Source organism: Salmo salar, chromosome ssa06 (assembly GCF_905237065.1).
Source record: "Salmo salar chromosome ssa06, Ssal_v3.1, whole genome shotgun sequence".
Lineage (NCBI taxonomy): Eukaryota > Metazoa > Chordata > Actinopteri > Salmoniformes > Salmonidae > Salmo > Salmo salar.
The window spans coordinates 91,779,123-91,796,514 of NC_059447.1; the positions used below are offsets into that span (position 1 = coordinate 91,779,123).

At 43.6% G+C, this 17,392-nt stretch overlaps 1 protein-coding gene across 2 annotated transcripts in view; it reads right to left on the bottom strand.

Annotated features, from left to right (window-relative positions):
• Positions 1-5,858: 5,858 nt before the first annotated feature.
• The window catches only part of LOC106608345 (L-threonine 3-dehydrogenase, mitochondrial), a 28,937-nt gene continuing 17,403 nt past the window's right edge, over positions 5,859-17,392 (bottom strand). For both annotated transcript variants that reach the window (XM_014206237.2, XM_014206240.2), the window contains exons 5-9: positions 13,414-13,563; positions 13,109-13,281; positions 12,572-12,662; positions 7,531-7,800; positions 5,859-7,108 (exon numbers count right to left, since the gene is read on the bottom strand). In XM_014206237.2, coding sequence (XP_014061712.1) covers positions 6,969-7,108; positions 7,531-7,800; positions 12,572-12,662; positions 13,109-13,281; positions 13,414-13,563 — 824 coding nt within the window. In that variant the 3' untranslated portion in view covers positions 5,859-6,968. The remainder of the gene's footprint in view (positions 7,109-7,530; positions 7,801-12,571; positions 12,663-13,108; positions 13,282-13,413; positions 13,564-17,392) is intronic.

Genomic DNA, 17,392 nt, shown 5'->3' on the forward strand with positions numbered 1-17,392 from the left:
TAGTAGAGTAGAGGTAGATGGTAGTAGAGGTAGATGGTAGTAGAGGTAGATGGTAGTAGAGGTAGATGGTAGTAGAGTAGAGGTAGATGGTAGTAGAGGTAGATGGTAGTAGAGGTAGATGGTAGTAGAGTAGAGGTAGATGGTAGTAGAGGTAGATGGTAGTAGAGGTAGATGGTAGTAGAGGTAGATGGTAGTAGAGGTAGATGGTAGTAGAGGTAGATGGTAGTAGAGGGTAGATGGTAGTAGAGTAGAGGTAGATGGTAGTAGAGGTAGATGGTAGTAGAGGTAGATGGTAGTAGAGTAGAGGTAGATGGTAGTAGAGTAGAGGTAGATGGTAGTAGAGTGGGGGTAGATGGTAGTAGAGTAGAGGTAGATGGTAGTAGAGGTAGAGGTAGATGGTAGTAGAGTAGAGGTAGATGGTAGTAGAGTAGAGGTAGATGGTAGTAGAGGTAGATGGTAGTAGAGTAGAGGTAGATGGTAGTAGAGTAGAGGTAGATGGTAGTAGAGTAGAGGTAGATGGTAGTAGAGGTAGATGGTAGTAGAGGTAGATGGTAGTAGAGGTAGATGGTAGTAGAGTAGAGGTAGATGGTAGTAGAGGTAGATGGTAGTAGAGGTAGATGGTAGTAGAGTAGAGGTAGATGGTAGTAGAGGTAGATGGTAGTAGAGGTAGATGGTAGTAGAGTAGAGGTAGATGGTAGTAGAGTAGAGGTAGATGGTAGTAGAGTAGAGGTAGATGGTAGTAGAGTAGAGGTAGATGGTAGTAGAGGTAGATGGTAGTAGAGGTAGATGGTAGTAGAGTAGAGGTAGATGGTAGTAGAGAGAGTAGATGGTAGATGGTAGTAGAGCAGAGGTAGATGGTAGTAGAGGTAGATGGTAGTAGAGGGAAGATGGTAGTAGAGTAGAGGTAGATGGTAGTAGAGTAGAGGTAGATGGTAGTAGAGGTAGATGGTAGTAGAGGTAGATGGTAGTAGAGGTAGATGGTAGTAGAGTAGAGGTAGATGGTAGTAGAGTAGAGGTAGATGGTAGTAGAGTAGAGGTAGATGGTAGTAGAGGTAGATGGTAGTAGAGTAGAGGTAGATGGTAGTAGAGTAGAGGTAGATGGTAGTAGAGTAGAGGTAGAATATTATTCTCGCATGTAAATTAGGTCAAATTTAATGAAAAGCGTTTTTGAAAAGGCCAATTATAATGTTCATCATGTGTGGAAATCCTAAAAACGCCTCTGCTCAACTTTAGCCTAATGCCTCATCGCAAATGTTATTATGTCTTTATTATAAAGGATATTTCTCTTCCACAGTAAATTTACAACGCATCAAATTGCCTCACAGTACACTGATTTATTTACAGAAAATGATGGTGCCCGGGAATTGTGTGTTTGCTGGGGGGGGGGGGCTATAATAAAACAGCCCCGGATTTCTTCATCTGGTCCTGACCTTCACCGGTATCATGTTTAGCTGATCTGACATCATTCAGGTCAATAAAGGTGACGTCATTAATAGAGCATTTTGCAAAGTTGTCATACAACATCAGCACAATGAACAAAAAGACTAGTTAACCCTATCTTGGTGTTTTTTTTTCTCCTTTCCTTTCTTCTCAAATTGTCACTCAAATTCTGATCAAAATAACCCAGTTTTGATTTCAGCACATCATGCATAATGGAGAACAGGTGTATATGATTTGGCTCCGAGGATGTTGACTGTCTGCCAGAGATAATAACTCTGTGTTTCACAAGAGAACCCACTTCAACATGCACCCCTTAGTAGGTTCAACCCAATAAAAAACTCTCCTTTCGCTTCAAATTTAATCGCAGTGGTTACCCAGTCTTGGTGGCCAACCAAATTGTCAAATTTTTATAAAATTAAAAATTAAAAAAGCAAGCATAAAGTAACCCTGGTTCAACCCAACTCCTCCTTTCCGCAGTAGCTACCCAGTCTTAGTGGCCAAAGTAAATTGTAATCAAATAAATGCCTTGTGATTCCAGTGAAGTAATGAATTCATAGATATTTTAATATGCATCAAACCTTTGGAGTTGGATTACATTTTGTACTGAACACATTCTAAACAAAGCGTTATAAATACCTCCGGTGAGAACTTTTTATTGTTTTTCATCTGGCTTTACTAGTACTGCCTTATACCACTTCTTGTCATGTCATAGCTAGAAACGTACAGGAAACTTAGGAAGAGCCTTTTTTCATTTTTTTTTCCATTGTATCAGTGAGGAGGAAGAATAATAGTATATAGAAACAGACAGAATGAGGCACTAAAGACGAGAAACAAAGACTGAGATAGTTGAAAGAAAAAAAAAAAAGACGCTTTAATGACAAAAGGAGATTTTTGTGATTGAAAGAACACACATTTTGTTCCAACTTTCACACAGAAAAGATGCATTCACACTACACCTTAAGGCTCAGGGCTAAGAGCCTCCTCGGGTTTGTCCAATCACAAAAGAGCTGCATTTGCATAATTTGCATATGCTTGTGATGCCTTCTGCCATTTTAATAAATACATGTATACTATTTCATCCTTCTATCAGACGACAAAAACCTAAAAAAAATAAATAAAAAAACAATACTTTCATCTATGCAAAAACATTTGGTTTCTATGGCTAACAAAAATGGCTGCTCTGCCAGCTGGCTAACTTCTTCTCACTTAGCTAGCCAACTGAAGCCACAAACTCTACAGCTGGAAGGGCATCAAGCTCTCCATTTTCCTGTTTTCGTATTAACATTTAATTGGATTATGGCTATCCATGACAATAAAATATTGTTGCATGATTTCGCCTGGATCAGAAAAGTTGATGTCTCGTCTGTGCACAGCATTCTCTGTACAGGAGCGAGATCGCAATTCAAAATTGAAACAGTTTTTTCTCTCTCCCCCCCCAAGGTCAGACAGGCAAGGTTTAGACAAGTCATCAGTAAAAGCTTGTGTGAACCGTGAACACAGGGTAAGCTAGTCCAGGGCCAGTCTTAGCCTGGGGCTAAGAACAATGCAGTGTGAAAAAGCTTATAGCAATAGAATTCATTAACAATAATAGCATCTGAAAAAAAATGAACATTGACCAGCAGAAATATATAAAAATATATATATAACATCCACAACACTCACCCCTTTGAAGAACAGAGTTAGAGGGTGAAAACAGGCATCCCTGACGCCTAAATTACCAACTAAAGGAAACAGTCCATATTTAACCAGTCAAAATGTGCATCCCAAATGGGACCCTATTGGCATTATAGGGGAATATAAGGCATAGGGTGCCACTATATAGGGAATAGAGAATATGGGAATATAAGGCATAGGGTGCCACTATATAGGGAATAGGGTGCCACTATATAGGGAATAGAGAATATGGGAATATAAGGCATAGGGTGCCACTATATAGGGAATAGGGTGCCACTATATAGGGAATAGAGAATATGGGAATATAAGGAATAGGGTGCCATCATATAGGGAATAGGGTGCCACTATATAGGGAATAGGGTGCCACTATATAGGGCATAGGGTGCCATCATATAGGGAATAGGGTGCCATCTATATAGGGGATAGGGTGCCATCTATATAGGGGATAGGGTGCCATCTATATAAGGCATAGGGTGCCATCTATATAGGGAATAGGGTGCCATCTATATAGGGAATAGGGTGCCATCTATATAGGGGATAGGGTGCCATCTATATAGGGGATAGGGTGCCATCTATATAGGGAATAGGGTGCCATCTATATAGGGAATAGGGTGCCATCTATATAGGGAATAGGGTGCCATCATATAGGGAATAGGGTGCCATCATATAAGGAATAGGGTGCCATCATATAAGGAATAGGGTGCCATCTATATAGGGAATAGGGTGCCATCATATAGGGAATAGGGTGCCATCATATAAGGAATAGGGTGCCATCTATATAGGGAATAGGGTGCCACTATATAGGGCATAGGGTGCCATCATATAGGGCATAGGGTGCCATCATATAGGGAATAGGGTGCCATCTATATAGGGAATAGGGTGCCACCATATAAGGAATAGGGTGCCACTATATAGGGAATAGGGTGCCACTATATAGGGCATAGGGTGCCATCATATAGGGCATAGGGTGCCATCTATATAGGGGATAGGGTGCCATCTATATAGGGGATAGGGTGCCATCTATATAGGGAATAGGGTGCCATCTATATAGGGGATAGGGTGCCATCTATATAGGGGATAGGGTGCCATCTATATAGGGGATAGGGTGCCATCTATATAGGGGATAGGGTGCCATCTATATAGGGAATAGGGTGCCATCTATATAGGGAATAGGGTGCCATCATATAGGGAATAGGGTGCCATCATATAGGGAATAGGGTGCCATCATATAGGGAATAGGGTGCCATCTATATAGGGAATAGGGTGCCATCATATAAGGAATAGGGTGCCATCTATATAGGGAATAGGGTGCCACTATATAGGGGATAGGGTGCCATCTATATAGGGGATAGGGTGCCATCTATATAGGGGATAGGGTGCCATCTATATAGGGAATAGGGTGCCATCTATATAGGGAATAGGGTGCCATCATATAAGGAATAGGGAGCCACAATATAGGGCATAGGGTGCCACCTACATAGGGAATAGGGTGCCACCTATATATAGGGAATAGGGTGCCACCTATATATAGGGAATAGAGTGCCACCTATATATAGGGAATAGGGTGCCACCTATATATAGGGAATAGGGTGCCACCTATATATAGGGAATAGGGTGCCACCTATATAGGGAATAGGGTGCCACTATATAGGGAATAGGGTGCCACTATATAGGGAATAGGGTGCCATAATATAGGGAATAGGGTGCCACAATATAGGGAATAGGGTGCCATCTATATAGGGGATAGGGTGCCATAATACAGGGAATAGGGTGCCACAATATAGGGTATAGGGTACCATCTATATAGGGAATAGGGTGCCATCTATATAGGGGATAGGGTGCCATCTATATAGGGAATAGGGTGCCATCATATAAGGAATAGGGTGCCATCTATATAGGGCATCGGGTGCCATCTATATAAGGAATAGGGTGCCATCTATATAGGGAATAGGGTGCCATCTATATAGGGAATAGGGTGCCATCATATAGGGAATAGGGTGCCACCTATATAGGGAATAGGGTGCCACTATATAGGGAATAGGGTGCCACTATATAGGCAATAGGGTGCCATAATATAGGGAATAGGGTGCCACAATATAGGGAATAGGGTGCCATCTATATAGGGGATAGGGTGCCATCTATATAGGGAATAGGGTGCCATCAAATAAGGAATAGGGAGCCACTATATAGGGCATAGGGTGCCACCTATATAGGGAATAGGGTGCCACCTATATAGGGAATAGGGTGCCACCTATATAGGGAATAGGGTGCCACCTATATAGGGAATAGGGTGCCACTATATAGGGAATAGGGTGCCATAATATAGGGAATAGGGTGCCACAATATAGGGAATAGGGTACCATCTATATAGGGAATATGGTGCCATCTATATAGGGAATAGGGTGCCATCTATATAGGGAATAGGGTGCCATCTATATAGGGAATAGTGTGCCATCTATATAGGGAATAGGGTGCAACCTATATAGGGCATAGGGTGCCATCTATATAGGGAATAGGGTGCCATCATATAAGGAATAGGGAGCCACTATATAGGGCATAGGGTGCCACCTATATAGGGAATAGGGTGCCACCTATATAGGGAATAGGGTGCCACCTATATATAGGGAATAGGGTGCCACTATATAGGGAATAGGGTGCCACTATATAGGGAATAGGGTGCCATAATATAGGGAATAGGGTGCCACAATATAGGGAATAGGGTGCCATAATATAGGGAATAGGGTGCCACTATATAGGGAATAGGGTGCCATAATATAGGGAATAGGGTGCCACAATATAGGGAATAGGGTGCCATAATATAGGGAATAGGGTACCATCTAGATAGGGAATAGGGTGCCATCTATATAGGGAATAGGGTACCATTTGAGACGCTGCCAAAGGATTCCAGAGGAGCGGAGGACTATTCATTCACACTTTACATACAACAAGTGCAAGAAGCACGTTGAGTCACCATGATTCCCAGTCAGTTATCACCAGCAGACAGAATACAAAGAAGAATGCAGAATCAGTGGCAGAACAAAAGTGTGTACTCGATGTGTGCCTCCACACCTCAATGTATATCTGTTTGATGATTTTTAAAGGGTTTAAAATCATTTTCTCTCTTACTCTAAAGTGCATCAAACACCGCTTATATTAAGTAAACCTCTTACATCTAAAACTTTCACTTCATGTGATTATGACTGTAAATTTAGGCCCTTTGATACCTGAATTCTTAGCTTTTGGCTAAATAATTCTACAACAGTTAGCCCCATTTGCAATAGCTTTACATAGAGGTGACCTTTATTAACATCAGCTCTCCCACAGAGAGAAGAAGGGTTCAAGCGCCATTCTTTTTTGTTTGTTTGCCTGTTAAAAATGAAGATGGAACAATACAGCAAACAATGTATAGCCATGCAAGTCAACCATATGGAGTCAACTTCTCTGATGTTTTATCTCAACATGTTCTCAGACCCTGTGCTCCAACACCTCCTCCTGAGAGAGAGAGAGAGAGAGAGAGAGAGAGAGAGAGAGAGAAATCGGCCCGCTACTTCTCACGCGACCACGTTCTAGTAACTTGTTCAGACAGACAGACAGACAGACAGATACCGAGACAGACAGACAGACAGATACCCAGACAGACAGACAGATACCGAGACAGACAGACGGATACCGAGACAGAAAGACAGACAGAGACAGATTGAGAGCCCTTCCAAATGACAGAGAAAACGACTATTTACAGACCACGTGTCTCCCTCCTATAAAACAACAGTCTTTACAGTATGTACAACGACACAACACTGCTGCAGCACCCCACCCAGCAGCACCCCACCCAGCAGCACGCCACCGCTGGCCCCTCAGTTGGCCTTCGCGATGCGCGAGTCTGAGCCGATGTAGTTGAGCATGGTCTGGACGAGCTCCGGGAGGTCGTAGTCGTGTTTCCAGCCCCAGTCGTTCCGTGCGTTAGAGTCGTCAAAGTTCATTGGCCAGCTGTCGGCTGTAAAGGGAGAAAAGAAGGGGGACATTGTCAATGTGAATGTTTTTTTTTTTACTCCAACGTCTTTGACACTTTTGTTGTCGGTCAAATTGTCACAAGACTTTTTTGTTGTTCCGTTTCTACATTAAAACTTTGTTAAAATGTTAAAATGCATGCAAGTTTGAGAATCTCAATGTTGAGGCCTCTTGTGGCGTATTTACAAAGGTCTTCCTCGTTCATTGACCTTTGATCTCCAGGGTATCATCCAGCAGTATTATGGTTGCTAATTCCCAGCTTTTCAAGGAAATCCCGGTTCGAGGATTCCCAGAATCAGAAGGGAATAAGCAAGTAGGGAATCCTCCCACTGGATTTTTCAGGAAAACGGAGGAATCTTTCCAACTCCAAACCAGGTATAAATAAAATAATCAATAAAATTCTCTTACCGATGGCCTGTCTGACTTGGTCGATGTCGTAGGTGACTTCCAGGTCCGGCAGCTGTTTCTGGACCTCCTGAGCCAGCTCTTCAGGGGAAAAGCTCATGGCATTGATGTTATATGTCCTCATGGAGAGGGTGTCTGCGGGCGCTTCCATCATCTCTACGGTGGCACGCAGACAGTCGTCGATGTACATCATGGGCAGCCGCGTGTCTGGCTTCAGGTTGCACTCAAACTTCCCCGTCTTTACAGCGTCGTGAAAGATGGCTACCGCGTAGTCTGGAGAAAAGGGAGGCAGGACATAGTGCTCAGACGTGTTTACATCAAGCTGTCTCACTACAGAAACAGGAGATTCAGGAAAATTCTGTCTTGGATAAAGCTAACTCCTTTCAGTTACAGACACCACCTCATCAGCCCCAAAGTGAGGGAACGCCATTGGATAACCAGGCATGGGGTGAGGGGTGTGTCGTAAAGGGGAGGGGTTGAGACATGGGGTAATACTGTAGCAGTATTACCTAACGTCCTAGCATCATCACCCTGGTAGTAGTATTACGTAGCATTATCACCCTGGTAGGAGTAGTATTATCTAACACCCTAACATTATCACCCTGATAGTAGTAGTATTATCTAACACCCTAGCATTATCACCCTGGTAGTAGTAGCAGTATTACCTAACGTCCTAGCATCATCACCCTGGTAGTAGTATTACCTAACATTATCACCCTGGTAGTAGTAGTATTACGTAGCATTATCACCCTGGTAGTAGTAGTATTATCTAACACCCTAACATTATCACCTGGGTAGTAGTAGTATTACCTAACATCCTAGCATTATCACCCGGGTAGTAGTAGTATTACCTAACATCATCACCCTGGTAGGAGTAGTATTACGTAGCATTATCACCCTGGTAGGAGTAGTATTACGTAGCATTATCACCCTGGTAGGAGTAGTATTATCTAACACCCTAACATTATCACCCTGATAGTAGTAGTATTATCTAACACCCTAACATTATCACCCTGGTAGGAGTAGTATTACGTAGCATTATCACCCTGGTAGGAGTAGTATTATCTAACACCCTAACATTATCACCCTGATAGTAGTAGTATTATCTAACACCCTAACATTATCACCCTGGTAGGAGTAGTATTACCTAACATTATCACCCTGGTAGGAGTAGTATTACGTAGCATTATCACCCTGGTAGGAGTAGTATTACGTAGCATTATCACCCTGGTAGTAGTAGTATTATCTAACACCCTAACATTATCACCCTGGTAGGAGTAGTATTACGTAGCATTATCACCCTGGTAGTAGTAGTATTATCTAACACCCTAGCATTATCACCCTGGTAGTAGTAGTATTACCTAACATCCTAGCATTATCACCCTGGTAGTAGTAGTAGTATTACCTAACATCCTAGCATTATCACCTGGGTAGTAGTAGTATTACCTAACATCCTAGCATTATCACCCGGGTAGTAGTAGTATTACCTAACATCCTAGCATTATCACCCTGGTAGTAGTAGTAGTATTACCTAACATCCTAGCATTATCACCTGGGTAGTAGTAGTATTACCTAACATCCTAGCATTATCACCCGGGTAGTAGTAGTATTACCTAACATCCTAGCATTATCACCCTGGTAGTAGTAGTAGTATTACCTAACATCCTAGCATTATCACCCGGGTAGTAGTAGTATTACCTAACATTATCACCCTGGTAGTAGTAGTATTACCTAGCATTATCACCCTGGTAGTAGTAGCATTACCTAACATTATCACCCGGGTAGTAGTAGTATTACCTAACGTCCTAGCATTATCACCCTGGTAGTAGTAGTATTACCTAACATTATCACCCTGGTAGTAGTAGTATTACCTAACATTATCACCCTGGTAGTAGTAGTATTACCTAGCATTATCACCCTGGTAGTAGTAGTATTACCTGACATTATCACCCTGGTAGTAGTAGTATTACCTATCATTATCACCCTGGTAGTAGTAGTATTACCTATCATTATCACCCTGGTAGGAGTAGTATTACCTATCATTATCACCCTGGTAGTAGTAGTATTACCTATCATTATCACCCTGGTAGGAGTAGTATTACCTAACATTATCACCCTGGTGTAGTAGTATTACCTAGCATTATCACCCTGGTAGTAGTAGTATTACCTATCATTATCACCCTGGTAGTAGTAGTATTACCTAACATTATCACCCTGGTAGTAGTATACTGCTCAAAAAAATAAAGGGAACACTTAAACAACACGTCCTAGATCTGAATGAAATAAATAATCTTATTAAATACTTTTTTCTTTACATAGTTGAATGTGCTGACAACAAAATCACACAAAAATAATCAATGGAAATCCAATTTATCAACCCATGGAGGTCTGGATTTGGAGTCACACTCAAAATTAAAGTGGAAAACCACACTACAGGCTGATCCAACTTTGATGTAATGTCCTTAAAACAAGTCAAAATGAGGCTCAGTAGTGTGTGTGGCCTCCACGTGCCTGTATGACCTCCCTACAACGCCTGGGCATGCTCCTGATGAGGTGGCGGATGGTCTCCTGAGGGATCTCCTCCCAGACCTGGACTAAAGCATCCGCCAACTCCTGGACAGTCTGTGGTGCAACGTGGCGTTGGTGGATGGAGCGAGACATGATGTCCCAGATGTGCTCAATTGGATTCAGGTCTGGGGAACGGGCGGGCCAGTGCATAGCATCAATGCCTTCCTCTTGCAGGAACTGCTGACACACTCCAGCCACATGAGGTCTAGCATTGTCTTGCATTAGGAGGAACCCAGGGCCAACCGCACCAGCATATGGTCTCACAAGGGGTCTGAGGATCTCATCTCGGTACCTAATGGCAGTCAGGCTACCTCTGGCGAGCACATGGAGGGCTGTGCGGCCCCCCAAAGAAATGTCACCCCACACCATGACTTACCCACCGCCAAACCGGTCATGCTGGAGGATGTTGCAGGCAGCAGAACGTTCTCCACGGCGTCTCGAGACTCTGTCACGTCTGTCACGTGCTCAGTGTGAACCTGCTTTCATCTGTGAAGAGCACAGGGCGCCAGTGGTGAATTTGCCAATCTTGGTGTTCTCTGGCAAATGCCAAACGTCCTGCACGGTGTTGGGCTGTAAGCACAACCCCCACCTGTGGACGTCGGGCCCTCATACCACCCTCATGGAGTCTGTTTCTGACCGTTTGAGCAGACACATGCACATTTGTGGCCTGCTGGAGGTCATTTTGCAGGGCTCTGGCAGTGCTTCTCCTGCTCCTCCTTGCACAAAGGCGGAGGTAGCGGTCCTGCTGCTGGGTTGTTGCCCTCCTACGGCCTCCTCCACGTCTCCTGATGTACTGGCCTGTCTCTTGGTAGCGCCTCCATGCTCTGGACACTACGCTGACAGACACAGCAAACCTTCTTGCCACAGCTCGCATTGATGTGCCATCCTGGATGAGCTGCACTACCTGAGCCACTTGTGTGGGTTGTAGACTCCGTCTCATGCTACCACTAGAGTGAAAGCACCGCCAGCATTCAAAAGTGACCAAAACATCAGCCAGGAAGCATAGGAACTGAGAAGTGGTCTGTGGTCCCCACCTGCAGAACCACTCCTTTATTGGGGGTGTCTTGCTAATTGCCTATAATTTCCACCTGTTGTCTATTCCATTTGCACAACAGCATGTGAAATGTATTGTCAATCATTTTTGCTTCCTAAGTGGACAGTTTGATTTCACAGAAGTGTGATTGACTTGGAGTTACATTGTGTTGTTTAAGTGTTCCCTTTATTTTTTTGAGCAGTGTAGTATTACCTAACACCCTAGCATTATCACCTTGGTGGTAGTAGTAGTATTACCTAGCATTATCACCCTGGTAGTAGTAGTAGTATTACCTAGCATTATCACCCTGGTAGTAGTAGTATTACCTAACATTATCACCCGGGTAGTAGTAGTATTACATAACATTATCACCCGGGTAGTAGTAGTATTACCTAACATCCTAGCATTATCACCCTGGTAGTAGTAGTAGTATTACCTAACATCCTAGCATTATCACCCGGGTCGTAGTATTATTACCTAACATTATCACCCTGGTAGTAGCAGCATTACCTAACATCCTAGCATTATCACCCTGTAGCAGTATTACCTAACGTCTTAGCATTGTCACCCTGTAGCAGTATTACCTAACGTCTTAGCATTGTCACCCTGTAGCAGCATTACCTAACGTCTTAGCATTATCACCCTGGCAAAAAAAATACTGAAGGCCATAAGCATAAGGATGTTCTGTTGTTACATAACCCCAATGACATGTTGAAGTCAGGAGGCAGACACAAATAGAGGTGCGATAGTGAAGGGACTGCTGTTACGCTATGGAGTGTGTGTGTGTGTGTGTCTGTGTGAGGGAGGACAGGTGTGTGTGTGTGTGTGTGTGTGTGTGTGTGTGTGTGTCTGTGTGAGGGAGGACAGGTGTGTGTGTGTGTGTGTATATGCGTGTGGGAGGACGTGTGTGTGTGTGTGTGTGTGTGTGTGTGTGTGTGTGTGTGTGTGTGTGTGTGTGTGTGTCTGTGTGAGGGAGGACAGGTGTGTGTGTGTGTGTATATGCGTGTGGGAGGACGTGTGTGTGTGTGTGTGTGTGTGTGTGTGTCTGTGTGAGGGAGGACAGGTGTGTGTGTGTGTGTATATGCGTGTGGGAGGACGTGTGTGTGTGTGTGTGTGTGTGTGTGTGTGTGTGTGTGTGTGTGTGTGTGTGTGTGAGGGAGGACAGGTGTGTGTGTGTGTGTGTGTGTGTGTGTGTGTGTGTGTGTGAGGGAGGACAGGTGTGTGTGTGTGTATATGCGTGTGGGAGGACGTGTGTGTGTGTGTGTGTGTGTGTGTGTGTGTGTGTGAGGAGGACAGGTGTGTGTGTGTGTGTATATGCGTGTGGGAGTGCTGTGTGTGTGTGTGTGTGTGTGTGTGTGTGTGTGTGTGTGTGTGTGTGTGTGTGTGTGTGTATATGCGTGTGGGAGGACGTGTGTGTGTGTGTGTGTGTGTTCTCTAACTCACCTGTCGTTCCTCCTCCAGGCTGTGAGTCAGCAGAGATGATTCCTGGGTAGCGCAGACAGCGGAAGTCAAGGCCGTAGCGGTGGTGGTAGTACTGTTGGAGGGAAGACGGGCAATACGGGTTAGATGTTTCACTTTATAGCGACATTACACACCAATGATTTCAGATGATTGAAGGGGTCAAATTTATCAGGTTAGATTCACCCGATCAGATTCACCCGATCAGATTCACCCGATCAGATTCACCAGATCAGATTCACCCGATCAGATTCACCAGATCAGATTCACCAGGTCAGATTCACCAGGTCAGATTCACCAGATCAGGTGTCACGCTATGGTGTGTGTGGGAGGACAGCTGTGTGTGTGTGTGTGTGTGTGCGAACATCAGATTCACCAGATCAGATTCCTGGTTACATGTAAATGTAAGTAAGTAGCCAGGCGCAGAGTGCCTTGAGGCTGAACGCTCATTATCAATTGATCCTCATGTTGCTTTATATTTTGTATTTCTTACAATATTGTATTTTTTTCTTTTTCTCTCACCTCTCCCATGAGCTCTGCGTGGACTTTGGAGACTCCGTAGATGGTTCTGGGTCTCTGGACACAGAGGTCAGGGGTCGGGTTCCGGGGAGAGGTGGGCCCGAAAGCTCCGATGGTGCTGGGGACGAACAGACGCAGGCCGTGCTCCGCTGCAATGTCCAGGACGTTGTGGAGCCCTGACGAACAGGAAGTTCACAGTTACTCCCTGTGGACACCTTCCAGGCTTGGTTATAAATAATTTTAAATAAAAAAAAATGGTGTGTTGTGGATCTAAGTTGAGCCAAGATGGCGGATTCTCTATGGCTCACCAGTGATGTTGACGTCGCGTGCCAGAGCTACATTGGCCTCTCCCACGGCACTGAGCAGGGCACTGTAATGGACCAACCAGGTGATGCGGTTGTTGACAACGATCTCACGAAGGTTTTTATAGTCCAGGATGTCAGAGTAGATGAAGGGTCCTGGAGGGGGAGGGGCAGTAAAAAAAAACTTTAAACCTGCAACATGTTTCTCTCCGCCAACAAGAGGGGCGCGAATTGGAAAGGGGGTCTGAGTGAAAACGTTTGGGAACCCCTGGTCTAGGGGGTCCAGCCACTCTTCCATTTAGCTCATCAGCAGCTACAGTATTATCTAGGCTGTCCAAAAGGCGCTTTGGTGACGAAATTACACTTCCTTATGTTATCAAATACATTTTACTAAGACAAAATATGATTCTTCATGTTGTGAATCATTCAGTGGGGTCATTCTTAACATGTCATATATATACACACACACACCAGATAATAAGCACGGAGATCCGTCGACGGAACATTGTCGCTTTCTCGCAGCGTCTTTTTAGAATCGTTCATGTTGTCGTCTGCAAAAGTTGTTTCAGCACGTCCCCAAAAAACTCCAAATGAACATGACACGAGCTGAATTAAAAGGTTTTGATAATAACAAAGCTTGCGGTACACTCAATGCTCCGATGACATTTCAGAGATACAGTTGTTTTTTTGTTGAGAAATAAAAGAACAGAGACATGAGGTTTGGAACGGATTAATATAGATACATGAGGTTTGGAACAGATTAATATCGATACATGAGGTTTGGAACAGATTAATATAGATACATGAGGTTTGGAACAGATTAATATCGATACATGAGGTTTGGAACAGATTAATATCGATACATGAGGTTTGGAACAGATTAATATAGATACATGAGGTTTGGAACAGATTAATATAGATACATGAGGTTTGGAACAGATTAATATAGATACATGAGGTTTGGAACAGATTAATATAGATACATGAGGTTTGGAACGGATTAATATAGATACATGAGGTTTGGAACAGATTAATATAGATACATGAGGTTTGGAACAGATTAATATAGATACATGAGGTTTGGAACAGATTAATATAGATACATGAGGTTTGGAACAGATTAATATAGATACATGAGGTTTGGAACAGATTAATATAGATACATGAGGTTTGGAACAGATTAATATAGATACATGAGGTTTGGAACAGATTAATATAGATACATGAGGTTTGGAACAGATTAATATAGATACATGAGGTTTGGAACAGATTAATATAGATACATGAGGTTTGGAACAGATTAATATAGATACATGAGGTTTGGAACAGATTAATATCGATACATGAGGTTTGGAACGGATTAATATAGATACATGAGGTTTGGAACAGATTAATATAGATACATGAGGTTTGGAACAGATTAATATAGATACATGAGGTTTGGAACAGATTAATATCGATACATGAGGTTTGGAACAGATTAATATAGATACATGAGGTTTGGAACAGATTAATATAGATACATGAGGTTTGGAACAGATTAATATAGATACATGAGGTTTGGAACAGATTAATATAGATACATGAGGTTTGGAACAGATTAATATCGATACATGAGGTTTGGAACAGATTAATATAGATACATGAGGTTTGGAACAGATTAATATAGATACATGAGGTTTGGAACAGATTAATATAGATACATGAGGTTTGGAACAGATTAATATAGATACATGAGGTTTGGAACAGATTAATATAGATACATGAGGTTTGGAACGGATTACGAGAGACATGTTTTGATTGGATATATTTAAATTTTTTCTTTTCATTTCTCTGAGACATATTTTCTATTTTTGGTGTCTTCCGGGAGTTTTGAATGACAGTATTCTTGGTTAACAGGGCTGGAGACAGTACTCTTGGGTAACAGGGCTCGAGACAGTATTCTTGGTTAACAGGGCTGGAGACAGTATTCTTGGTTAACAAGGCTATAGACAGTATTTTTGGGTAACAGGGCTCGAGACAGTATTCTTGGGTAACAGGGCTGGAGACAGTATTCTTGGTTAACAGGGCTGGAGACAGTATTCTTGGGTAACAGGGCTCGAGACAGTATTCTTGGTTAACAGGGCTCGAGACAGTATTCTTGGGTAACAGGGCTCGAGACAGTATTCTTGGTTAACAGGGCTCGAGACAGTATTCTTGGTTAACAAGGCTATAGACAGTATTTTTGGGTAACAGGGCTCGAGACAGTATTCTTGGTTAACAGGGCTCGAGACAGTATTCTTGGTTAACAGGGCTGGAGACAGTATTCTTGGGTAACAGGGCTGGAGACAGTATTCTTGGTTAACAGGGCTGGAGACAGTATTCTTGGTTAACAGGGCTGGAGACAGTATTCTTGGGTAACAGGGCTCGAGACAGTATTCTTGGGTAACAGGGCTCGAGACAGTATTCTTGGGTAACAGGGCTCGAGACAGTATTCTTGGTTAACAGGGCTCGAGACAGTATTCTTGGTTAACAGGGCTCGAGACAGTATTCTTGGGCAACAGGGCTCGAGACAGTATTCTTGGGTAACAGGGCTCGAGACAGTATTCTTGGTTAACAGGGCTCGAGACAGTATTCTTGGTTAACAGGGCTGGAGACAGTATTCTTGGGCAACAGGGCTCGAGACAGTATTCTTGGGTAACAGGGCTCGAGACAGTATTCTTGGGTAACAGGGCTCGAGACAGTATTCTTGGTTAACAGGGCTCGAGACAGTATTCTTGGTTAACAGGGCTCGAGACAGTATTCTTGGGCAACAGGGCTCGAGACAGTATTCTTGGGTAACAGGGCTCGAGACAGTATTCTTGGTTAACAGGGCTCGAGACAGTATTCTTGGTTAACAAGGCTATAGACAGTATTCTTGGGCAACAGGGCTCGAGACAGTATTCTTGGGCAACAGGGCTCGAGACAGTATTCTTGGGCAACAGGGCTGGAGACAGTATTCTTGGTTAACAGGGCTCGAGACAGTATTCTTGGGCAACAGGGCTGGAGACAGTATTCTTGGTTAACAGGGCTGGAGACAGTATTCTTGGTTAACAGGGCTGGAGACAGTATTCTTGGGCAACAGGGCTCGAGACAGTATTCTTGGTTAACAGGGCTCGAGACAGTATTCTTGGTTAACAGGGCTCGAGACAGTATTCTTGGTTAACAGGGCTCGAGACAGTATTCTTGGGCAACAGGGCTCGAGACAGTATTCTTGGTTAACAGGGCTCGAGACAGTATTCTTGGGCAACAGGGCTCGAGACAGTATTCTTGGGCAACAGGGCTGGAGACAGTATTCTTGGTTAACAGGGCTCGAGACAGTATTCTTGGGTAACAGGGCTGGAGACAGTATTCTTGGGCAACAGGGCTGGAGACAGTATTCTTGGGCAACAGGGCTCGAGACAGTATTCTTGGGTAACAGGGCTCGAGACAGTATTCTTGGTTAACAGGGCTGGAGACAGTATTCTTGGTTAACAAGGCTATAGACAGTATTCTTGGTTAACAGGGCTGGAGACAGTATTCTTGGTTAACAAGGCTATAGACAGTATTCTTGGGCAACAGGGCTCGAGACAGTATTCTTGGTTAACAGGGCTATAGACAGTATTCTTGGGTAACAGGGCTCGAGACAGTATTCTTGGGTAACAGGGCTCGAGACAGTATTCTTGGTTAACAGGGCTCGAGACAGTATTCTTGGTTAACAAGGCTATAGACAGTATTCTTGGGCAACAGGGCTCGAGACAGTATTCTTGGGCAACAGGGCTCGAGACAGTATTCTTGGGCAACAGGGCTGGAGACAGTATTCTTGGTTAACAGGGCTCGAGACAGTATTCTTGGGCAACAGGGCTGGAGACAGTATTCTTGGTTAACAGGGCTGGAGACAGTATTCTTGGTTAACAGGGCTGGAGACAGTATTCTTGGGCAACAGGGCTCGAGACAGTATTCTTGGTTAACAGGGCTCGAGACAGTA